The sequence below is a fragment of the Cucurbita moschata genome, unplaced genomic scaffold (assembly GCF_002738365.1).
Source record: "Cucurbita moschata cultivar Rifu unplaced genomic scaffold, Cmos_1.0 Cmo_Scf00008, whole genome shotgun sequence".
Classification (NCBI taxonomy): domain Eukaryota; kingdom Viridiplantae; phylum Streptophyta; class Magnoliopsida; order Cucurbitales; family Cucurbitaceae; genus Cucurbita; species Cucurbita moschata.
Genome location: NW_019268524.1, coordinates 2357257 through 2381016, shown reverse-complemented (window position 1 = coordinate 2381016; position 23760 = coordinate 2357257). Strand labels below are relative to the sequence as shown.

The 23760-nt window shown below is 36.6% G+C and overlaps 5 protein-coding genes, 1 long non-coding RNA gene and 1 pseudogene across 10 annotated transcripts; 6 read left to right on the top strand and 1 right to left on the bottom strand.

Moving 5' to 3' along the window:
- The first annotated feature begins 381 nt into the window (after positions 1–381).
- LOC111446063 lies at positions 382–4444 on the top strand (annotated as a pseudogene).
- A 1273-nt stretch (positions 4445–5717) lies between these two features.
- Positions 5718–6151, top strand: LOC111446065 (flowering-promoting factor 1-like protein 2). Its single transcript, XM_023084711.1, has one exon. It carries the CDS (start codon positions 5753–5755, stop codon positions 6107–6109), a length of 357 nt encoding a protein of 118 aa, XP_022940479.1. The 5' UTR covers positions 5718–5752; the 3' UTR covers positions 6110–6151.
- A 2693-nt stretch (positions 6152–8844) lies between these two features.
- On the bottom strand, positions 8845–10229 carry LOC111446060 (fasciclin-like arabinogalactan protein 14). 2 transcript variants are annotated; one of them, XM_023084707.1, is made up of 2 exons: positions 9217–10229; positions 8845–9183 (listed from the first exon to the last, which is right to left on the bottom strand). In XM_023084707.1, the coding sequence occupies exons 1-2, from the start codon at positions 10227–10229 to the stop codon at positions 8925–8927; spliced, it is 1272 nt and encodes a 423-aa protein (XP_022940475.1). In that variant the 3' UTR covers positions 8845–8924. The 2 variants fall into 2 exon arrangements, with proteins under 2 accessions (XP_022940475.1, XP_022940474.1); XM_023084706.1 differs by having other exon boundaries at positions 8846–10229.
- On the top strand, positions 10213–14622 carry LOC111446064 (putative RNA methyltransferase At5g10620). Its single transcript, XM_023084710.1, has 8 exons — positions 10213–10349; positions 11607–11686; positions 11803–11834; positions 12063–12205; positions 12332–12398; positions 13107–13184; positions 13773–13918; positions 14461–14622. Exons 2-8 carry the CDS (start codon positions 11644–11646, stop codon positions 14498–14500), a joined length of 549 nt encoding a protein of 182 aa, XP_022940478.1. The 5' UTR covers positions 10213–10349; positions 11607–11643; the 3' UTR covers positions 14501–14622.
- A 1096-nt stretch (positions 14623–15718) lies between these two features.
- On the top strand, positions 15719–16903 carry LOC111446523. 4 transcript variants are annotated; one of them, XR_002711082.1, is made up of 4 exons: positions 15719–15955; positions 16373–16482; positions 16596–16672; positions 16794–16903. XR_002711082.1 is itself a non-coding variant. In XM_023085368.1 (3 exons), the coding sequence occupies exons 1-3, from the start codon at positions 15728–15730 to the stop codon at positions 16807–16809; spliced, it is 321 nt and encodes a 106-aa protein (XP_022941136.1). In that variant the 5' UTR covers positions 15719–15727; the 3' UTR covers positions 16810–16903. The 4 variants fall into 4 exon arrangements, 2 of the variants coding, with proteins under 2 accessions (XP_022941136.1, XP_022941135.1); XR_002711081.1 differs by having other exon boundaries at positions 16373–16508; XM_023085368.1 differs by lacking the exon at positions 16373–16482.
- A 24-nt stretch (positions 16904–16927) lies between these two features.
- Positions 16928–18448, top strand: LOC111446525. Its single transcript, XR_002711083.1, has 2 exons — positions 16928–17163; positions 18166–18448. It is a non-coding gene; the product is annotated as an uncharacterized LOC111446525 (long non-coding RNA).
- A 1134-nt stretch (positions 18449–19582) lies between these two features.
- Positions 19583–23724, top strand: LOC111446612 (uncharacterized protein At2g24330-like). Its single transcript, XM_023085480.1, has 6 exons — positions 19583–19901; positions 20115–20381; positions 20659–20803; positions 21951–22060; positions 22660–23086; positions 23190–23724. Exons 2-6 carry the CDS (start codon positions 20127–20129, stop codon positions 23489–23491), a joined length of 1239 nt encoding a protein of 412 aa, XP_022941248.1. The 5' UTR covers positions 19583–19901; positions 20115–20126; the 3' UTR covers positions 23492–23724.
- The last annotated feature ends 36 nt before the right edge of the window (positions 23725–23760 follow it).

Sequence of the window (23760 nt, the reverse complement as noted above, 5' to 3'; positions counted from 1 at the left end):
TTTTTTTTTGTTAATAGTAAGCTAACTATAAACAAAAAGGGCTGCCATTAGAACTCATTGAATAAGACTGCAAAAAAACGCGTACTAAAGGGTTTAAATTTGAAATATTAAAACTTATGGGGCAATATTGAAAATTAGTTAAAATAAAAGGGTATACACGGTAAATTTCGCAATATTTTCACATCCATGGCGGATCAAAGAAACAAGGCCAGCCCATGAATTTGCATGGACAGAAGTGAATTCATTGGGCTCTGTGGGCTTTGTAGCTCTTCGTCGTTTCGAACCCGATCTGGCTCGGGATCGACAATACTGTCCACGAGATCGGGCGGGAATTCCATAATGGCGGGGAATGGAAGACTTTATACTTCGTAAGTTCATATATTTGCATCGCAAGTCTTTCACGTCTCTCCATTGTTGATTGTTCATTAAGTTTTTACTCGCTGAAGTTTGAAGAATGTTCTCCAGCAGCCAGTTTGATTCCGGCAGTGGATTTACGTCGTCTCAGACCAATGACTCCTCTTTGTCGAAGGTAAGTCGCTGCTTTAAACTCTAAATTTCTTCTCGATCGAGAGCGAATTTCAAAAATGCAGTATAGAATTTACTCTCCTAAAAGCTGTTGGATAGCTAGAATCCGGCGAAAACGCGAACCTAATTCATTTTTCATTCGCTGGAAGAGAGAATATCAGAGTATATTTAGGTGCGTTCAGAGCAGAGTTATAATTCTAGAAATGGAGATCAAACTCATAATGGTTATCCTATTTAATATTCGGTCGTAAACAAGTTTTGGCTTGTCAAATTGGCGGTATTGAATAAAAATGAGAAGAATCTTTGAACAAGATGGTACTTGATAACTGTTCGTTTCATTTTCCACCATTTTCCTTTTATGTATCTTTGAATTCTTAATGCAGAGTCGAGAAACGCCGGGCGTGGTTCCAGTGACGGTAAAACAGATAAGTGAAGCCTCCCATTCTGGCGAAGAGAAGGCCAACTTTGTGATCAACGGCGTCGATATTACAAATGTATGCTTCCTTGCTTTCTCTCTCACTTTTAGAAACTACTGTCGCTGTGTATGTTTATTAGTGTAGCAAACAGATCATAGGATGAGAAATTGCAGTTCAGAATCAAATCTATGTTAATTATATCTGTCAATGTAGCTTACTAGCAATGCTTCAATGTTCGTCAGAGTTTTCAAAATTTTCATTGATTAGAATCCAACTACTAAGACAAACATGATTTATTTGCCCACTCCCAAATTCTTGAATTGTGAGGAGGAGAACGAAAATCTTTATAAGGGTGTGGAAATCTAGCAACGAAATTTTTTATAAGGTTGTGGAAACCTCTGCAAGATGCATTTTAAAAACTTTGAGGGGAAGCCCGAAAGGAAAAGCTCAAAGAGGACAATATGTGCTAGCGGCAGGTTTAGTCGCTGGTTGGATTTCTGTACCTTTTAACCCAAAGAAGCATGAACATTAGCAGAGTGTTGAATGTTGCAATGCAAAGGGAAGGTTGTATATTTTAGTTTTACAAATTTTATTAATCTGAAAGCTTTGCAGTGTGAAAAATTATCAAACCATATTTTTCAGAAGTAAATGTTTATGTGTAAGTAACATATAAATTTTCAGTTCATGAAAAATATCATTTCTTAGAAGACCATGTCTGGCTCCTTGAGACTTGTAAATACTGATATTTTACTTGTTGGAAAAAGGTTACAATCGTCGGGAAGGTCTCTGAGAAAGCTGAAAGGAATACTGACATCACATTCATTGTAGATGATGGAACAGGAAGAATTGGCTGCAAAAGATGGTCTACTGTTGCAGTTCCAATCTTCCTAAGCCCTTGAACTAAATCTGCTTCATTACTAAAGAATGTTTGTCAATATTTATTCAGGGTAAACGATACTTTTGACACTAAGCAAATGGATGAAATACAGTAAGTTCTTGTCCAATTTGCTTCTCTTGTGATGATAAATACTTAAGTAGTCTTTCTGACCCTTTCTTGGAATCTTTTATGGCATAGAGATGGAATGTATGTACGGGTAATTGGGCATTTGAAAATATTTCAAAGTAACAAGCAAATATTTGCATTCTCTGTAAGGTATGGTCTTTTAATTCTCTTAAGTCTAATTTCATGCGTTTGGGCATGCTTTTGAAGTTAAATGGTTAAGGCTATCATCCTGCTTGGTGATTTTATTGCATGCTGAAACTCGAGGATCTCCAGATCAAATGAGTTCTAGTGATAATATCTTGTTAGTGTTATGTAGTTTCTCTTTGTGAATTTGCGATTGCCTAAAGTTTCTTCTTGAATCTACTGTCCTATGAAGTGTTCTTTCTTTCACCCTCGGTCACTAGGTAGTTATTGTATATTGGTAGTGACCAATCTCAAGTGATTATTGGGATGTTGGAAACCGTTCAATGCCTTTTTTTTTCCGGTTGTATATTTGATCAACTAACGGGATGATGAATTTGGCTATGGTTTTTTTTTGCAGGCCTGTTACAAATTTTGACGAGATTACCTTCCACTTTATTGAATGCATACATGATCACTTGCGGAATTCCAAGTTACAGGTACTGATTACTGGACCTCACGTTGATAGTTCTGCTTCTAACTTCTTTTTAGTTATAAGTGAACATTAGAATTCTAAATTCATTTGTGCTGAAACTGCTTGAAGCCCAATGGAGATGTATCGACACAGTTCCAATCCTCGGATTCATCTGTGAAGCCTGCAGTGCAGAGTGGCTCGAGTGGATATCAGACAGCATCTTCAGGACTAGTAAGATTCTTAACCATGATTGTGACCGTGCTTTAATATGTAACCGCCTAAGCCCACCGCTAACAGATATTGTCTGTTTTAGCCCGTTACATATAGCCATCAGTCTCACGATTCTAAAACGCATCTGCTAGGGAGAGGTTCCACACCCTTATAAGAAATGTTTCATTCTCCTCTCCAACCAATATGAGATCTCACAATCCATCCCATTAGGGTTCCAGCGTTCTCACTGGCACACTGCCCGGTGTCTAGCCCTAATACAATTTGTAACAGCTCAAGCCCACCGCTAGCAGATATTGTCCATTTTGGCTTGTTATGTATCGCCGTCAACTTCACGGTTTTAAAACACGCCTACTAGGGAGAGGTTTCCACACCCTCATAAAAAATCATTTGTTCTTCTTTCCAACTAACGTGGATCTCATATAATATTTTGTAGATGATTATATAGTTAGATTGTGATTTAATAGCTTCTTTCTGCAGTCGGCTGAGCAGCACACTTTGATGTCAAAAAGAACTGTGACGAATTGGTCCTTGACTATCTGCAGCTGCCCTCCAGCGTGTAAGTTGTCCCAGACCATTTTTTCTTTTCCTTTTTGGATTGTCTCCTTTGTTTGCCAGTTGCTGTGCATTATTCTATATGAGGTTGACTTGAGTTGCCTTTGGCCCGGGAACAAGGTGGTTTTAGAATTAAAGAATTGAATTCCATGGTTGGATGTGACTGAGTCATTCGTGGTCTGCTAGTTATAACTTGTGTGGATAGAAAACCAGACATTAGGTCGGTGGTTGACTGTTGTGTTAGACACAGATCACTTCTGATTATGGGTTCCATAGGACACTCACTCTTAGTTGGCTCTTGGCACAATAATAATAAGGAGACAAAGTTTGACTTTAGGGTCGCAATATTCAAGTTTCTTGTGGGCCACATTCATTGGAATCTTGCAAATATTTTTAACCAAGTTCGAGTTTAGTAGTTGTCTCGTGAGTTCAACCGAAAGAATGCACATATTTATCTTGTCTAAGTACACAAGTGAGATCATTTGATTATTGATAGTTTAGTTTCTTATCAAATAATCACTTTTAATCTATCTTATTAGTTATAGTAAAATTTTCTAAAAACATTCTCTTTTATGGCATGGAAACTATTATTATTATTTAATCAATTTCAATAAAAGTTAGTTTTGATAGTCTAATTTTATGATATCCATAAGTACATAGACTAATATAGAATAAAATTTATTGTACGGGTACCAATATTGTATTTTAACCAAAGAAAAATTAGAAAAACTATTCTTTTCTCCCAAGTTTAAGAAAAAATAAATGGTTCATTACATTTGTATACATGTATAGAAGATATGTGTTTTTTATTTGAAGTTTTTAACTATATTTTGCAGTGCAAAAGAAAGAGGAATACACAGAGATGAACTGTCCCAACAACTGAAAATTCCTTTGAAGAAAATAGTGTAAACTTCTTCTATCCCCATCCAATGTGGTTGGTATGAAAATCAATTAAATTATACAACTTTTGTTTTCTTTTTCTTTTCTTTCAGGGACTCCATAAGGGCTCTTGAAGATGAAGGTTTGATATATTCCACCATAGATGAGTATCATTTCAAATCTGCTGCTGCATAGAATTGGTAAGTTTATAGCCTTTTCTTTAATATATGGACATGTTCTAGTTGCTTGCTTGAAACATATCTAAATTGTATGTGTCTATATATATATATGTGTGTGTATGTATGTATATTTAGATTTTAGACCGTGGAGTAACATTTATAGGTTTATTTTTCAAAAAATAAAATAGATGGTTATTAAATGAGGTTAAATAAATAGAAGAAATTCTAATTATTTTATAAAAAGTAGGTTAAATTACCAATTTAGTTCACATCAATAAATTGAAATCAATTTATTTAATTGATATGGTTTTAAATCTCATAATTTTGTTTTTGCATAGTTTTTTTCTCTTTTTTGGGTCAAAAATTCTATTAAGTGAGTTTTTTTTGTGGTCGAATTAAAAATGGTTGTAAAGCTCGCTAAGTTTAAATATTTATGCTTCCGGTCGTTGTAAGCTTAAATCTTTATTGTATTATTCTTAAAAAAAAAAAAAAAAAAGTTAGGCTCAATATTCTAAAAATTAATATTATAATGAAAAAAAATTGAAAATGTGAAGGGAGAAATGAATATGAATAGTGGTTAATAATGAATAGAGGAGAATATTAAAGAAAGGAAAGCATATAAAATAAAAAAAAAATAAATAAATAAAAAATATTGAGTATGAAGAGGGAATAAAAATCCAATCCAATGATGAGAGGGCAAGAAGGAATGGGAAAGGGAAGTCACTTTCAGTCCCATAACCCACCAACACCTTACCTTACCTTACCAACCCTACACTCACCACACCCCACTTCCCATCACGTGCTCAGCTCGTGATCCTATTTTCGGACCAAATTCCTTTTCTTTTTTTTCTTTTTTTTCTTATCCTTATATTTCTATTAATTCAATCCAAGTTCACTCAAAACAAATCAAAAAAAAAAAAAATCTTTTTTTTTTATAAGGAAAAAAAATATTAAAGTATTTAAAGAGAAACTAAGCAAAAACTATCCACCTTTGTGAAAATAATTTTATTTTTTATTTTAAAAAATGGATAATATTTTAAACAAAAATAATTTAAATGAAAAAATAAAAGAAACCATAAACATAACGGTAATTTGACATTTATTTCTGATTATTAAATACTAAATATTTAAATTTCTCGTTGAATTTATAATATATATTTAAATAAAAGTTTCCTTAAAAAAAGAACAGCTTCTTGAAAATTCATTTTAAGCCCCAAAAAGGGGAAAAAAAATCTAAGAGGCAAGCAGTGGGGCCCACAATTCCCATCCCCTCTCCCCTATAAATATAAACCGCTCACTCGAATCCCTCCAAATCACAATCCATTCCTACAAACCAACACATTCGGTTGAGATTACCATCACCGCGAAAAAAATGTCAGGCGTTTGGGTTTTCCGATCAAACGGCGTGATGCGCCTCGTGGAAAACTCCCAAGCCGGCGGCGGCACCGGCACCGGCGCGGACTACTCCTCCGGCGGCGGCGGAAGAAAGAAGGTTCTGGTTCATCTTCCGTCGGGGCAGCCGGTTTGTTCTTACGGATTCCTTGAGAAGATTCTGGAAGGTTTAGGATGGGAGCGATATTACGAAGGCGATCCAGATTTGTTCCAGTTTCATAAGCTTTCTTCCATTGATCTAATTTCTCTTCCAATGGAGTTCTCCAAATTCAACTCCGTTTACATGTACGATCTCGTCGTCAAAAACCCTAACGTCTTCCACGTTCGAGAACCCTAATTTTCTTCCTCTTCCTCTTCCTCTTCTTTTTCCTCCATTATTCATTCAAATGTGATATTATTATTATTATTATTATTATTATTATTATTATTATTATTGTTATTATTATTGTAATTTTCAATGCATTCGTCCAGTTTTAGTGTTCGTAACAATGAACGAATGAAAGTTCGTTTAATAAATTTATCTGATTTTTTTAAAATACCAATTAAATTATTTATTTATTTATTTATTTGGAAAAGAAAAAAAATAGGAGTGTGGGCCCCACTATACTTGGGTAAGCACTTTCACTTGGAAGAAGGAAACGAAAAAGAAGCGATGGAAACGGGTTTGTATGATACGATGTACCCAGGAAAAATAACACGTGACGCTGAGCTGTCAGGTCCTCGGACCGGGAGGGAGAAGAGGGCACGCGGATTTCACGTGACGCACCAACTGCATTCTGCCACGCTGGATAATAGACCGAAGTCAAATATTAATGCCTTTTTAAATCTTTTTATATGGAGCCAGAGTAGCACGTGATCAATATCGACCCCATTTATTATTTACATTTATTTTAGTTTATAATAATAATAATAATAAAGGAATGGTCATTTTCTAAATTTAATACAAAAAAAAATTCTATATTATCTCAAACTTACTTATCAACTTTCCAAATTTTCAATTAACACCTTTAAATTTAAAAATAAATAAATAAATGAAGAAAATATCCCCAAAAAAACAATTAAATAAATTATTTAGCAAATAATTTTGAAAATATAAAACTAATAAAATTGGGAACAAAGTTGAAACAAAACAAAATAAATATCTTGTTTCGATGTCTCATTGTCTTAAGAGTACATTTTTGACCCTAGGATAAGACCTCTTTTAATAAAAAATTCATAATTTCAGTCAATTAGTTAATCTAAACATAATTTAATTAATTAGAAGATATTAAAGGTTAAAAATTAAAAAAAAAAAAAAGATTTATCTTTTAAAATAGTTTATTCTTGACTTTTACTTGAAATACACTTTATTTATATAGATATATATATTAGGCTCGAGAAAACAAGCAACACCTAGTTTTGTATAAATCGGGTTGGAGTTTCAGCGTGAATACACACACCTAATGTCAGAGGACACGAGGACCCTCTGTTTCAAAGGAAAAAAAACATCTTTTTGAAGGTCAATATAATTCTCTCCCGAACACACTCTTTATGAAGGAATCAGGTTACCAAAAGTCGAGATATCGAAAGTTTGTCGGGTCATTGTTTAGATTCGAAAGGTGCATATTCGATTCTTGTTTGTGATAGTGTTGGAGCATTGTAATATATAAAGAAATGTGATGAAATGCAAGTTTGTTAGCCCACATGGCATCACATGGGCATATGGTCCCTGCAGCATGCATGCACGCATTGATAAGAGTATTAAGGTGAAAGTTGAAGGATCTTCCACTCCACTATATATCTTCTTTTGTCAATTCCTTTGATTCTTTTCTAACCTATGCTTTCATCATTTCTCTTATTTAAAACAAAAAAAAAAAAAAAAATACAAAGGAATGTGAATTCATGAGAATTTAATCGCTTTTTCTTGTCTCGAGTTTATTATTTCTTTATACATCTTTGATAAAATGCTCACCCGTGACCCATCTTCGATAAAATGCCTACTCCCGTAACCCATCTTCGATAAAATGCCCACCCGTAACTATAAAGTACATAGGGATTGATGACTTACCCATTTGCATTTGGCACTGAACGTTCAATAAATGGGGTACTATTGGGTCGGGTGGAATCAATAACAGACTTTGGCGACTTAACAGACTTTGGCATTGGACGTTCAAAAAATAGAGTACTATCGTGAATTCAGTAATAGACACTAGTTGGCATTCCAACCTTCTCCTCAAGGTCTATCCAAAAGAGAATCATACCTCATAGGATTCCAACCTTCTCTTCAGGGTCTATCCAAAGAGAATCATACTTCATGGGACAAAGTAGCATTTCAGGCTTCTCCTTTCAGGGCCTACCCGAAAGAGAATCATACCTAATGGGACAAAGCAAACAGGACAAATCAAACAATATTTACTAGCGGTGTTCAGGGCCTACCCGAAAGAGAATCATACCTAATGGGACAAAGCGAACAATATTTACGTGTTCAGGGCCTACCCAAAAGAGAATCATACCTAATGGGACAAAGCGAACAGTATTTACGTGTTCAAGGTCTACCTGAAAGAGAATCATACAGACAAAGCGAACAATATTTACTAGGAGTGAGTTTAACTGTTACAATATTACCCATCATTATTTTTTTTTTTTAATTTCTTAGTAAATTTATGTTGAAATTGATGTGGGCATTATATATTCGTGTAAAAATTGCAACATTGGAACCAAAATTGTACACTTTTTTTTTTTAAAAATGAAAATGCATCGAAGTAAATAGTTATGGGCCTAGAGAGGGGAAATGGGGAGAGATTGGGCTTAGGGAAGGCTGGTAAGTTTCATTGTGGGCCGTCAGCAGCCCATTAAAGCCCAACATCTTGCATTCAATTCTATGAGAGAACTATAGGAATGGGCCTAAATGGAACTGGAGGCCCATTTTCTAAAATTGTAATTATTCGAGGATTTTATCAAATAATATAACTTTTTTTCTATGAGATTTTATTAAATTATAAAAAAAATAAATTTATCAAATCATAAGAACAAAATTGAATCTTTTAAATTAAAAGAACTAAAATTCTAATTTTTTTCTAAATTCAAATATTTAATTAAACTATTACAAATGAATTATTGAGGAACCTTCAACTCAACCTTCAAAGTGTGACCGCACTGGCTTTGTTGAGCGCTCAGAGAGCCAGAAACGACGAGATCACCGCCAGAACTGTCGCAGCTCCGATGAACCTACCGCTTGAGGCGCCAGAATCATCGCTAGGTCCTGGTGCAGCCGCATCAGAATCGTCGTCATCGGTCGCATCCGGAGAATCGGCAGCGGGCTTTGGCGGAGAGCTCGCCGGTGAATCGGCAGCGGGATTTGGCGAAGGACTCTCTGGTGAATCGGCAGCGGCCTTTGGAGACACGCCCGGAGCATGAGCACTTGATGGAGACCTAGCGCCTGGAGATCGAGCACTTGATGGAGACCTAGCGCCTGGAGCTCGAGCACTTGATGGAGACCTAGCGCCCGGAGCATGAGCACTTGATGGAGACCTAGCGCCCGGAGCATGAGCACTTGATGGAGACCTGGCGCCCGGAGCATGAGCACTTGATGGAGACCTGGCGCCCGGAGCATCAGCACTTGATGGAGACCTGGCGCCCGGAGCATCAGCCTTTGATGGAGACTTGGCGGAAGGAGCTGGTGCCTTTGATGGAGACTTGGCGGCCGGAGCATCAGCCTTTGATGGAGACTTGGCGGCCGGAGCATCAGCCTTTGATGGAGACTTGGCAGCCGGAGCCGGTGCCTTTTTAGGAGACTTGGCGGCCGGAGCATCAGCCTTTTTAGGAGACTTGGCAGCCGGAGCCGGTGCCTTTTTAGGAGACTTGGCAGCCGGAGCCGGTGCCTTTTTAGGAGATTGGACCGGAGCAGACGCCTTCGGTGGTGGTGCTAGTGGAGTGGAGTGGCCTGGCTTGGAATCGATTCCAGGAACCTGAATCGGAGAAGTAATCTGAAGAACAGAGATGTTGTACGGCTGAGAAGCAACAGATCTCACCAATTTCGACTCGGCCTGTGCTCCTTTCACAGCGGAACCGAACGCAACCTCGCCTTCATTAGTCAGCGTAACCTTGAGAAAACCTTGCTGATTCATGGCGATGCCAGTGGTCTGAAACAGAGTGGTGAGAACGGAAGTACCATCGCTCGCCAATGTTGCAATTTTCTTAGTATCGTAGTAGTCAAGAAGAACGTGAACGCTCAAGATCCGCTTCACGATGTCCAATGGCTTGCCGGAGAGGCTAGAAACGGCACCATTGTTGAGAGCAAGGACGGTGAGAGTCAAGCGGCTGTTAATTTCATCGGCGAGTTTGGTTTGTGTGAGTAAATCGTTGAAATTGGTGAAATCAGGGAACTGGCCAAGGAGCTTAGTGACATTGAAAGCCGATGCGGCGGATAAGAGGAGGAAATTCACAAGAAAGGCAGTGGAAATAGCTCTGGAATCCATTGTTATTCAATGATTGCTTGTTTTGTCTCAATTTTTTCAGTGCATCCACTCCAAATCCGAGACCATTGAGCTTGTTGAATCACAGTGACGATGGAACGGGATTTTTATAGCAGCTGAAAGGTATGAGTACTCATTTCTGTTTGTTTGGCTGGCAGTAAAATTCTCACTGAAATTTTCTTTTCCGGGAAAATTGTTGATTCATAGTTTGAAATTTGGACATAGTGATGAAGATGAGAAAATCATGTTCTGTTCAACACTCCTTCCTCTAAATCTGTTTCTTTATCATCTAATTTTAGAAAACTTGTTTGCAATCCATTTGAATTGAGTTTATAATTGAATGATCTGATAAAGTATAGTTTTAATTTTTCAATAAAATGTTTTGACTTTGTTTTTCACCATCATAATCGAAGTTACATTTTAAGCTTGTTCTATAGATCTTGATCTAAATGATTATATATATTCAAATTTTCAAGGTGTTCTCGCGAAGATATTACTTCTTGATGGGTGTCGGTGTGTCGTGGTATGCACCAATTGTCCTTTGTCATCGTCATCATTGATATCCATAATATTGGTATTCCTTCCTAGCCATCTCTAAATGGAACCGAACCATGACTCGAATCTTGAATTGAATTGAAGATAGATCAAATTACTTGAGGATGGAAGGACGTTTTATTGAATGGGATAGAAGCTTTGATAGATTGTTTCTCGAGTTCCCAAGAGCCACACAAACCTTGATAAAAAACGTGGAGCCACACCTCAATAAAGAAAAAATGTGGTTATATTTCGAGTTTACCTATAATGAAAGGACGTTTTATGTCAATAGTTTGGTCAGTATTACCCCTGACTTTTGCAGGGGCGACAACCCCAAATTCGAAATTTGACTGCGGAAATAAGAAAACTTGTCTTTAATGTGATGGTAACGAGTAGAGGCTCTCTATTTTCTTGCTCGGTTGTAGAATCTCGTGCTAGTTAGGTTATGGTTGAATTAGTTGACAACTGATCAGCTTCCTAGGTGTCATGTGAAGCTGTTACTCAAAAATAAAACTACCTAGGTGTCATGTGAAGCTGTTACTCAAAAATAAAACTAGGGAGGGAAAAATCTTACGTGTGAAAATACATTTAATCGTATTCTTTTTAAAAAATTTGAGATATTTTAAAAATATTTGAAAATTTAAGTTACTACAAAATATTGGTTTTTTTAATTATGAATTATTTTTATTTTTTTGAAAATTTTGGAATATCACTGAGACAAAATTAGATTTTATATAATTTAGCCAAAATAAAATTGTCCCAAAATTCGTAATTTTAATCAAATTTGTTCTCTCTTTTTCTCACGGTGGCAACTTGCTAACTGACACGTCATCATCTCCGTCTTAGCCCGAGGGGTCTGGTTTCTGCTATCGGCTTCTTATCAATGGTTACTGCTCTCTGTGCTACCATTTCCGCTTCTCCTTCAGGTATCATCGTTTTCTCTACAATAGAAGGAAAAAGAAACCCTAGAATTTGACCTAGGTTTTGTTCGTCTATGTTCTTACCGGCGTTGTGTAATGTTTCTCCGATTTCGAGCTTTCAGTTGGACGTTGCAAGTACACCGGTCAATCTGTGGTACATTTCTTGTTTCTTTAAATTTAGTTTCGTTGTTTGGTTCTTGTGATTTTTGTCTTCGTTGTGATTCTTTTTCCTTTTTACGATCTCGATCGTTCGATTGACGTTTCGTTGTGTTTTGCAATTCCATTTATTAATATCTGATATATTTGGCTGAGATTTCAGTGTGATTGAGGCTCAGGATGACTGAGTTTTAACTGAGATTAGTCTTTTATGGACAATGAACAGAGAGCGGTGCCGATACGCGTTTTAACTGTGGGGAAGAAGAGGTCTCGTGGCGTTCAGCTTCTCATTGATGAGTATATTGACAAGCTCAATAACTACTGTAATGTGGAAGATGTTCAACTGCGATCAAATCCTAGAAATGCGCGGTATGTGATTGTACGGTTGGTTTTCATTTATCAGTTTTCCTATTTACGCTCGAACTTCCAATCTCTGATGAATGATGCTAATCTTAATGAATGCTTTTCATTCCATGTTTCGTTTCTGCATTATAGGGATCCAAGAGCTCAGGTTGATGATGAGGACATAGCTGTTGTGAATCTTCTCAAGTCCGACGATTGGGTTTGTCTCTTAACATTCATTTTCGTTGAATCATTACGAGTTTTGTTATTCTGGCTGTGCTCTTTTATTTGGTAACTAGTTTAGAACTCTCTTTGTGAGACCTCACGTCGATTAAAGAGGGGAACAAATGCCAGAGAGGACACTGGACTCCAAAGGGGGTGGATTGTGAAATCCCACGCTGGTTGGAGAGGGGAACGAAGCATTTTTTATAAGGGTGTGGAAACCTCTCTCTAGTTTAGAACTAGTTTAGAGTTGTCCCTGTGAGATCCCACATCGATTGAAACGGGGAACGAATGCCAACGAGGACGCTGGACCCCAAAAGGGGTGGATTGTGAGATCCCACATCGGTTGGAGAGGGAAACAAAGCATTCTTTGTAAGGGCGTGGAAACTTCTCTCTAGCATATGCATTTTAAAACCTTGAGGGGAAGCCTGAAAGGGAAAGCCCAAAGAAGACAATATCTGCTAGTGGTGGACTTGGACGGTTACAAATCTCTCTCTCCGTCCCTCAATTACATCAGTCTTTTGCCAGCTAAAATGTGAAAGAAAATTGATCAGAGTGCTTCTTTTTCAGAAAAGAAATATAGTTTGCTATGTGCTTTGATTTTATTTTTAGCCCTTCTTCTAAAACTGATCTTTGAAATAGTTTATAATGGTCGTGCTTACTGCTTACAGTGTGTACCATATCCATTCTGCATATGCACCTTCAGGTTGTGATGTTGGATGAGAATGGGAAAGAGATATCCTCCGAGCAGATGGCTGAGTTGGTGGCAGATGCAGGCAATACAGTGAGTACCATTTCCAATTCAAATCAAATGGGTTGCATTGTTATCATCAATTCATCTCTACTGGACTGATTCCTAATAGTTCAAAGTTCAAAGTTAGTGGCTAAGGCCCCATTTGAGAACGAATTGGTTTGGTTTTTTGTTTTCGAAAATTAAGCTTATAAATACTACTTCCACCTATGGATTTCCTTGTTTTGTTATCCACTTGTTACGTCTATTTTAAAAAATCGAGCCAAAGTTTTGAAAAACTAAGAAAACTAGTTTTCAAAAACTTGTTTTTGTCTTTGGATCTTGGCTAAGAATTTGTTTTCTCAAGAGAAATGATACGAAAATAAACACAATTTTCAAAAACAAAATAGTTATCTAACAGGAGTTTTTGCTTGAGGCACCTCTAAGTTAAACCAGCCCACATGTTCAACCTCCATGTCAGTCTAGATCTTAATATGTAACAGTCTCCTGCTTTCTAATTTGATGTTAAGAAAGTTTTGTATTAATCACCATGGTTTAATTGTTTCTGTAATCAAATTTGTTAGAACTATGGGTGTATCCCAGAATGAAAATGGCATTTCTTATGTTTCTTCTTCTTTGCAGGGTGCTTCAAGATTAGCATTTTGCATTGGTGGACCTTATGGCCATGGACAACAACTGCGACAACGAGCTAACGTATCGATCAAGCTGTCCTCCATGGTCTTAAATCATCAAATTGCATTACTTGTGCTTATGGAACAACTTTACAGGTACTTTTTTTGTTTCTTCTCTTCTAATCATTAGTGATTTCGAGTTTCATTTGCAACATCAAATGCTCCTCAAGCAGAGCTTTCCCAAAATGATGTGTTGGGTGGAGTATCCACTTACATTAATGTGATCTAGTACAATAAAGTAACAAGTACCACATAGTGAATATATAGAAATCCAAATCCAAATCCACCGAATATACTCCGTTTATGATCTTCTACATTCTAGGTCTTCCCGTTGCTTCATCTTATTTATGTTCTTCCTATAGCATTTAGACCGAATGACTATGAAATTACGTCGATACTTCTTCATATTACGAATATCGTAGGAGACCTCTATTTTTTTCTCTTGAGAATCCTTTCAGTTTTGCTCAAATCAGCCAAGAATCATGATGCTCCTCTTTCTCTCTCTATCTCCATCTAGAGATTTATTCAAACCTCAATTCAACCCTGAAAAACAGACAAAACTAACAATGCACCATCTTTGCATCTGCGAAGCTTTTTGTATTATATAATGCTTATTCTGAATGTATGTATTCTTTTAGGTCATGGACTATTCTGAAGGGTCAGAAGTACCATCATTAGTAGCAGTGTTCGTACGGTATTTTCATATCTTTTTTTATTTATTGGAAGAGACCTTTTAATGGTAGTTTATTATTGTGTCGGGATGAATATTTAGAAGTTTAAATATCATTTTGGTCCATGTACTTTTAGTCTCATTTCATTATTATAGTCTCTTACAAACAAACTCGTACTTCTTGATAGTTTGTCGTGGGGACGGGGCAGGGGCTTCCTCTGCCATCACCATCAGACCTATCTAGTGAGTTCTTGTGGAGTGGGTCGGATTAATAATTATTACGTCAACCCATCTTTCCAAACCTAATTTGGCTGTAGCACATCAGCTAAATATAGAGGGTGAGGGGAGTTCCATCCCGAGGCTATCCCGAGGCTGCCCCTTCAAGCAGTATTCACCTTAAAAAAAAAAAAAATTAAGAAAATTTGTTATAGGTGACAAAATTAATTGTTAGTTTTGTGTTTTTAAATATTATGTTTATTTCTTCATATTTTTTCAATATATTTTTCACCTTTTCATAAAAACATATTTCATTTCATGGCAAAATTTCAAAATCACGAACAATTTATTATTACTACTACTTTATTTTCAAAAACAAATTGTTTAAGATTTTGAAAATATTTATAAAATGTAGTGGATAAATGTTTAAACTTAATTTTTAAACCTAAAAAACAAAAATAAAATAGTTAGCAAACGTCAGGCGTAAGTTGTATGGGTTTTATAAATATAATTTTATATGTTATTTGTGAATTTTAAAAAAAATTCACAATGTATGAAAAATAATTTAACATATTAAATTAGAGGTCGGCTTGAATTATCGGACCGCTAGAACGGTGTTCGTATCAACGGTCATGTTGAAAATTACGCGCGTTTTATTAAACGGGAAAATTGTAAGGTGGCGGCAAACAAGTCATCACGTGGACCTAATTCAAACGTATCAACGCCACGTCACAGCCAACTATAGTACACGTGTCATCATCTCAGCTAATTAAATCTTCACAGGGCAACTTAAGACCGTATCAGCATTTCAACAATGGAATCCCATTCTCGTCTCTTCAATTGTTGAAAACACTCCCTACTTCTTCCTCTCTGAAACCTGCGGTCCAAATTGCCTCAAAATCTGCTCGCCATCAATTTTTCCGACGAATCTCGACCATGAATTCGAGATCGAAGCTAGATTCTAGGTCGTCGTCGTCGTCGTCGTCGACATGTCGAGTTCCGGGCTAGAATCGGAGGAGATGGACCGGATTGCGGAACAATTGTTCCGGCGGTATTCGTCTCCTTCGTCTTCGGGTGTTAAAAGAGGAAAAGGAGTCGCCCTTGTTTGTTCAGAAATGACCTCCGTGTGCTGGACAATGAGGCTCTGTATAAGGCCTGGGTTTCGCCCGAGGCTGTGTTGCCGGTGTATTCCGCTGATCCAAGATCTTCTGGTTCTACCTGCTACTTCGGATTTCCTAGAACTGGAGGTTTATTTCTGAATTTATTCTTTACTTTTGTTACTGATAAAGATGATCGTGTAATTTGTTTGGAATTTATGCGTCTCTTGTTGAGCTCTGAACTGGTGGATTTTTTGTTCTATTTCTTGTTGTTGCCGATCATGAAGCGATTCTGTTCCATGTAATGCTCATAGCTCATTACTACTACTTGAGCGTAATGGAGCTCTTGCTCATCGGGTTTAGGTCACGTCTTCTCTTCTTGTAGTCCAAATTATTGAGGCGATTTTTGAAAAAATTCATGGCTATGTAGCAGTAAGTTATCAATTATGCTGGAAATGTCTTAAGCTATTTGTTGAATCGCTGTTTAAAATTATGATTTCAGCGTTTTGGAACTTATGCTTAGAGCAAGTGTTTCAACGATTATATAATTTTCTCCCTTTCTTGCAGCAATGAGAGCACAATTTATTGTTGAATGCTTGGCCTTAACTTGCTTATTCAATAATGGGAAGCCTGAAGAAATTCTCCCTTCTCTTGCAAAAGCTCTCGGTGCCCACACAGTTGAGAAGATTTAATAGCCATCCTTGTATGTTTGAAGGATTGTTCTAATATGGTTATTATTATTACATCAAATTTTCTCTCTGTGAGTTGACAAACGATTTGTTTTCTTCAGGTTGTTAAGGGCATGAGGTTCATTGGGGGCGAGAAAGCAGGTCTCTCCAGAATTTATGAGTACACTTCTGGAAGAAGGTGAAAATTGGTGCTCCCTGTTTTTCTTGTTTGATATTAACCAGACATTGTACAAGGAATGGATACCCAATGATGAGTTCAGCCGTTTGCATCTCTTTGCTGTTCTCCCCTTGCTATTTAGGATTTACTACGGATGAGGAAACAAGCAATCAATGGGATGTTAGAACCTGGCTACGCTACAAAATGTTGAGGATTATCGAAAGGAGTAGTCCCACGTTGGCCAGTCCGAAGAGATGAGCGTTACTTCAGTATCCCCAAGCAAGTAAGTGCAGATTTTCTTCTGAATGAATTTTGTTCATTATAAAAGTTTTGCCAAGCGAATAGCCGTTCTTAAGGTTCTAGACAATGCAAATCTATTTTCTAAGAACACATTTTTATTCTTTGGATGGTATGCCAGAATTGGTTTGCATTGACTCGAAAGTTGGGACGATGGTAGGGAAATAAGATCAAAGCATGAGTCCAACATTTCTGTGGTGCAATCTATTTATAAGGTAGAAACACGAAAAACTTGCACAGTTGCATCCTTCTTTTTTAGCTAAATTTCAAGGGGTCATTAGTAGATAAGTAGTAGACCCCATATCGGTTGGAGAGGGAAACGAATCATTCCTTATAAAGTGTGGACACCTCTCTCTAGTAGACGGGTTTTAAAACTGTGAGGCAGGCGACAACACGTAACGTGCCAAAGTAGACAATATCAACTAGCGGTGGGCTTGGGCCGTTACAAATGGTATCAGAGCCAGCCACCAGGCGGTGTACCAGCGAGGACGCTGGCTCTCAAGAGAGGTGGATTGTTAGATCTCATATCGGTTTGAGAGGAAAACGAAGCATTCCTTATAAGGGTGTGGACACCTCTCTCTAGGATACGTGTTTTAAAATTGTAAGGTTGAGACAATTCGTAACGGGCCAAAGCAAACAATATCAACTAAACCCTGAACCCATGGGTCGTATCAGTTTTGTTCGTTGAGTCTTTATCAGATCGGTTATGATATGGTAGACTAAGACACTAGAGTGTCTAAAATTATGTCGAGTAGGCAATACGTCGTCGTTGGGTTCAAATTTTCTTTGGATTACCAGTCCATTTCCTATGACAGTATCTTTTCTAGTATATGCTAATCTGTGTACAACAATTATATACTTTTCAGGCACAAACATACGCTCCCGAGGGTGAATATGTGGCATATTGGTTGCCAACGCTACGCATGTTACCCAAAGTTAAGGGGCATTTCCCAAGAAAAATGTTGTGCATTGAACAAGTTGTAACTCTAAAATTTGGGAATGCACTCAAACTCATCGCTAGCAGATATTGTTCTGCTAGAGAGAGAGAGGTTTCTACGTCCTTTTAAAAAATGTTTCGTTCTCCTCTCCAATCGATGTGGGATCGTACTATTGGTAAAACAAGCATGACACTAAATCAGAATTCACTGCACCTTACTTCCATAAACTCCATGCTTTCTTTTCTTGACCAAAAGTTGTACTGTTTTATTATAATACAGGAAAAGAGATGGCTTTGGTCACAGGAGAAGGATGCTACATAGAGCCTGGACATTACAAGTAAGATTATTCACTCTATTTTGATCTTATTTCATGACTTTCACTCTGAATTAAGCAGACTTAGAAAACATTCAATACATTCATGCATGAGTTACCACTTTATTTGGTCGTTAGAACTTTTAAGAAGCTAATAATTTAGTCCATCAACTTCGATCTATAACCATTTAGTTCACGTATTTTAAATTTGTAATAATTTAATTACTATACATCGAAATTAAATTCTGATTTTAGCTTATTTACATATTAAATTCCATTATATCATAGTACTAACTTTTACGACTGTTAAATGTATGACTTTAACAGTCAAAAGCATATATGGTAACATATAGCAACCCATCAATTTTGGGATAACAGAATTAGATATAGGATTCACAATCTTCCAAAAATGGAAATAATCTCAATGCTTTGATTTTGATAGAAAAAACTACCTTTGTGGAAAATTTTTCACTAGAAAATTTTAATTTTCTCACTAGCAGACGAAAACCCTTGGAAAAAACCCTTGGAAAAGTTTAAAGAGGACAATATCTGCTTGGTGGATGTAGGTCGCTACAATTCTCCTCTAACAATGGCGGCATACTCTGAGGTTGGTTTAATGCAATGTGGAAAATTAATTAAAATGTTATAATTGAAGCAAATGAAAAAAAAAATTATAATTAAAAAGAAAAGTCTATAAATTAATTTTTTTTTTATAGTTGGATGCATAGACGCTAAAATTAGTATTGAATTTATATCCAATGGTGGGTGGGGGAGTCATAATTAAATTTCTCTATTCATTTAAGTTTCCTATTATAATAACAATAATTTCCCACTCCTTCCTCACGATAAACAAATAAATTAATAATTTCCCACCTCATTTTATTTACCAACTTCATATTTATAATTTCTACCATTAAAAAAAAATAAAGATTGCTAAATTATATTTTTTTTCCTTTTTATTAATAGTTTCAAATAATTAAAAAAAAAATCCATAAACCATTCTTAAAAAAAATTTCGATCACGAATTAACCTATATAATATATGACTTAATCACAAATATTAACCCATAACGATAGAATGGTTATTCATTCATAAAATCAAATTAAAACGTTAATCTAATTTAGTTAATTAAAAGTATATATTATCGATGAGATTAGAATTTTAAATTATTCTATATAAAATAAAAGATTAGATTAAAAAATAATTTGAATAAATTAATTAAATATTTTTATTTTATATAAATATTTGGTTTTGGGAATTAAATTGCAAGGGCTCGAATTGGAAGAGGGTGGAGCACGTGCGAAGTGGGGCCCGCCTAAGTCGAAGCGGAAAAATAAAAAATAAAAAATAAAATAATAAGAGAGAGAAAAATACGAAACTTGGGGGAAGGAGGAAGAACTGAAGATGGAGAAGCAAAGCGAGAGCCCTGAATTTTGAAGCCTCTTTTTTTTTTTTTTTCTTTCAATTTTCTGATTTCCCCTCGACACGCTCACTACGCGAAGAATTCAGTTCCTCTCTCTCCCATCTTCTTTCTGGTTGATTTTCTCGCAGCTTTACGTCTCCATCACGGTCTCTGTTTACCATTTCATATTTATTTTTGTTTCTCTCTCTCTCTCTCTCTCTCTGTGTGTGTGATCCGGAGAGGAGGACGATTGGTGAAGTAATTCATTGAAGTTATCAAATCCGGATCGACGATTTTCAGGTATGTTCTAGATCTGATGCTTTTTTCTTCTTACTTCTCGTTTTCTGACTGTTCGGCGGATGTTACGCATCCGGTAATTTACTCCGTTTGCGAAACTCATACTCGTTGATCAGTCCTTTTGTGTTTAATTACTTGAATCACTGGAGAATCGGTGGTTGTTCATTTAGATTCTCACGTATTCGTGTTCGTGTTGATGATATGTGATTTTTGTAGGTAATTTGTGATATGGCCGAGGAAAAAGCTGCCGCGGGAGAAGGCGAGAAGAAGGATACTGTTGCGGATGTAGCCGGGAAGAAGAAATCCCAGGGGATTTTCTCGCGGCTTTGGAATGGTATCTTCCGAGTACGTGGCGATGATTTTGAAAAGAGACTTCAACACATTTCTAAGGAAGAAGCTGCTGTGCTTGCTAGGTTGAAGCGTAGATCCCTAACCTGGCGGAGAATGGCCAGAAATCTTATTATATTTTCTGTCATTTTTGAGGTAATCTTGTTTTTCTATTTTATTTTTAGTAATAGTATGTTTTGCAGCGTTGCCACTGTTTTGCGCGACTACGTTAGGTTGCTTTTTCTATACCATTTGCGGTAGTTTGTGTCAATGTGGCTGAATTGCATTCTACATAAGATTTCTTTGTCCATCCAACTCTGTTCATCTCTTTGCAATGAACATACTTCTGAAAGAATTCATTTGCGGATTAAATTTAGATATCCTAAAGAATTTTTCAATGATATATATATATATATTTTTTTACAATTTTCAGATTATTGCAGTCTGTTATGCTATCATAACTACAAGAGCTGTAGATATGAACTGGAAGATGAGGGCGTTTAGAGTTTTACCCATGTTTCTTTTGCCTGCATTATCAACTCTGGCTTATACGACATTTCTTAGCTTCACAAGAATGTGTAAGTTTCTACTTGATTTTCTGTTATTGGCATTTCTCCATAGGGGTTCTTCATTTCCTTGACGTATTTGAGGGTTCTGTTTGATTATGCTCTGTGCTTACTCTTTACTTTTGTCTTAATTGATCTTCTTTCTTGTTAAATAGCGATTGTATTAATGGTTAACCGTAAATGTCATTGAGTGTGCTTGCTAATTTGATCGAGTGTACTTGCTGTTGGTGCATGATTCCTGGGCATGGAGATGAAACTCAAAGGCCAAAGCAGGAATAAGAATAGTCTTATGTCTAAGAGAATACTAGTTGAGAATGGCTTTTGACCAGCATTATGAGCTTTCTAAGATTTTTTTTCTTTAAGGTAGGATGTTACTGATGAAGGGTGAGGACAGTACATGTTAAATTTGCTGAAACTTTTTGTGACAAACTCAATATAGGAAGAGATGTCATAGATTTATATCCTGTTTTTAACACATTATGCACACAAATGATGAGATAACAGCATCAATGGTAACTTGTCATTCAGTTTTATCATTTTTATTCAGTTTCCCAGGGTGAAAGTACATAGAAGGACCTTTTCCACCATAGGAATCTTTCTATTTTTCTACGCAGTTTGTCATAGAAATTTTGAGAAGGAACGTATAAAACATTAGAATGCTACAGAGAATGTGTTGCATCAGAATTAACTTACCTCCCTCTGAAGCCTGACTTTTCTTCCATTTACTTGGTGTCCTGACACAGTCTTTAGGCTGTAAAATAGGTTGGGTTTTAAATAGGCTGTGCGTATGCTGTTTTATTTTGTTATTTTTCTTAGTTTATAGTGATGGATATCTCTTGTAATTCTTGCTTTCTTAAGACTGCATTCTGCCAAGAATTAGGTGGTGTTCTACTGATGAACAATGAACATATGAAGTGAACATTCTTGAGCCCCATCTAGATTCTAGTTGAGTTACTTCTTTCTATTGCTATTGATATTTTGTCTGTCTTTCGACTGAAAGCCAATTTGAGATTTATTTTCCTGTCTTGGTTATGATTATCTAACTAAGTGATCTCAGTTGATGATGTTGAAGACCTTATGTCAAGTTGTCGGGTGGCATGTTGGAAATTAGGATAACGTTGAATATTGATGAATTTATAACTTTTTGACAACTTAATAGGTGATCGGAAGGACCAGAAAACTCTTGAAAGGCTGCGAGCTGAGAGGCAAGCTAAAATTGATGAACTTAAGGAGAAGACTAATTATTACATTACTCAGCAGCTCATCCAGGTAATTCTGTTCTGTTTATCCACTATATCTTGAGTTAGCATGGGATTTATTTTATCTTCGACTCTCCTTGCATATCTAAAGAGCCCATCTGTCTATCTAAACCTTATCACTTTACACGCACTCTTTAAAGCACAATTTCCTGTCTTCTAAATAACTGCGTACTTTAGGAAGTCGTTAAAATGAATTTTTGATATCTGCCTAACACTAATAGACAAAATGGAGGCAAGCTAATGTTGATATTCTATTCCCTATCAAGTATGTAACCTCTTTGTTGCAATTGTGGATGGTAAATGAAATGTTCATGTACAGTTTGCCTAAGCTCAGGAAATCTTCTGTTTTATTTTGATGATAAGATGACACCAGTCTTTTATTATAGATGGTCTTTTGGGGTTTAAAGCTTAATTCTGGGAATGACTGTTGTTTGTTTCTCTACATCTGCTTCCCTATAGCGTTTCTTATGCAGGTCATGTTTCGAACTGGTTTGAACAATATTGCTAAAGTGGGGGCAGCCCTTTTTTATCTTAACAGCCCCATCATCTTCTTGATTTTTCTGATGAGGATCCATATAGATAGTTTATGTTCCCCTTTTTCTTTGACAGAGATATGATCCTGACCCTGCGGCAAAGGCAGCCGCTGCAACTGTATTGGCTTCCAAGTTGGGAGCAGATTCAGGCTTAAAGGTTCATTTGGGCGATGAATCAAATCTTAATGTTCCGTCAGGGAAGAGCAATGACGTTGAATTTGTACCACCTGGTGGTGGGCTTCGGAACAGAAAACAAGGTCACTCCCGTTCCAGTAGCGCGGGTAGTGGTTCGTTGCATCATCATGATGAAGATGCACGACGATCTGCAGTATTTGAAGGTCGTCATGCTTCTGAGGCTAATCAGTTGGTTGTCGATCATTACAATCCCCAAGGACCAGCTGTGAACGATGGAGGATGGTTAGCTCGAATCGCTGCATTGCTTGTCGGAGAGGATCCAATGCAGTCTTATGCACTCATCTGTGGCAACTGCCATATGCACAATGGTGAGTGATCCTATTCTATCTACCCTTTACAACACACTCTTTTCTTCAATACATGAGCAGAACAAGGATGATTGTAGTTTTATCTCTTTTTTATCCTCTGTAGGACTTGTCAAGAGGGAAGATTTCCCATTCATTACATACTACTGCCCACATTGTCATGCCTTGAATCGTTCCAATCAATTGGACGAACAAGTTTCAGGCAACGGTAGTCCCGGTTCTGACTCTGTTAGAACAAAAAACACTAGCGACACCACAAATACTCCCAGATCCGTTATCGATGGTGTACTCGCCAGCAATCCCCACACAGAAACAATCTCTGAGACTCAGGACCCCGTCGAAGAGACAGAATGTGAAAGCGTAGTTAGCGAAGAAGAAGAAAAGGTACGCACTGCCAAAACGACATAGCATTATAATAAATACAACACGGAACTAGAGTTTGATCATTGCTTGAACTTGTTATCCTTTGTTCATATTGTGAGCATTATTGAGCAGCACACTATTTTCATAGTTTGCTTCCTGCTTGGTGTTGAGGTGAGTATCTTGATGTATACATAGGTTACATGGATTTTGTTGTAGTAAACATGTAAAACTGTTGAGTTTTTTCTTACTTATAATGGATTTTTTTTTTTTTTTTTTTTTTTTTTTTTTTTTTTTTTTTTTTTTTTTTTTTTTTT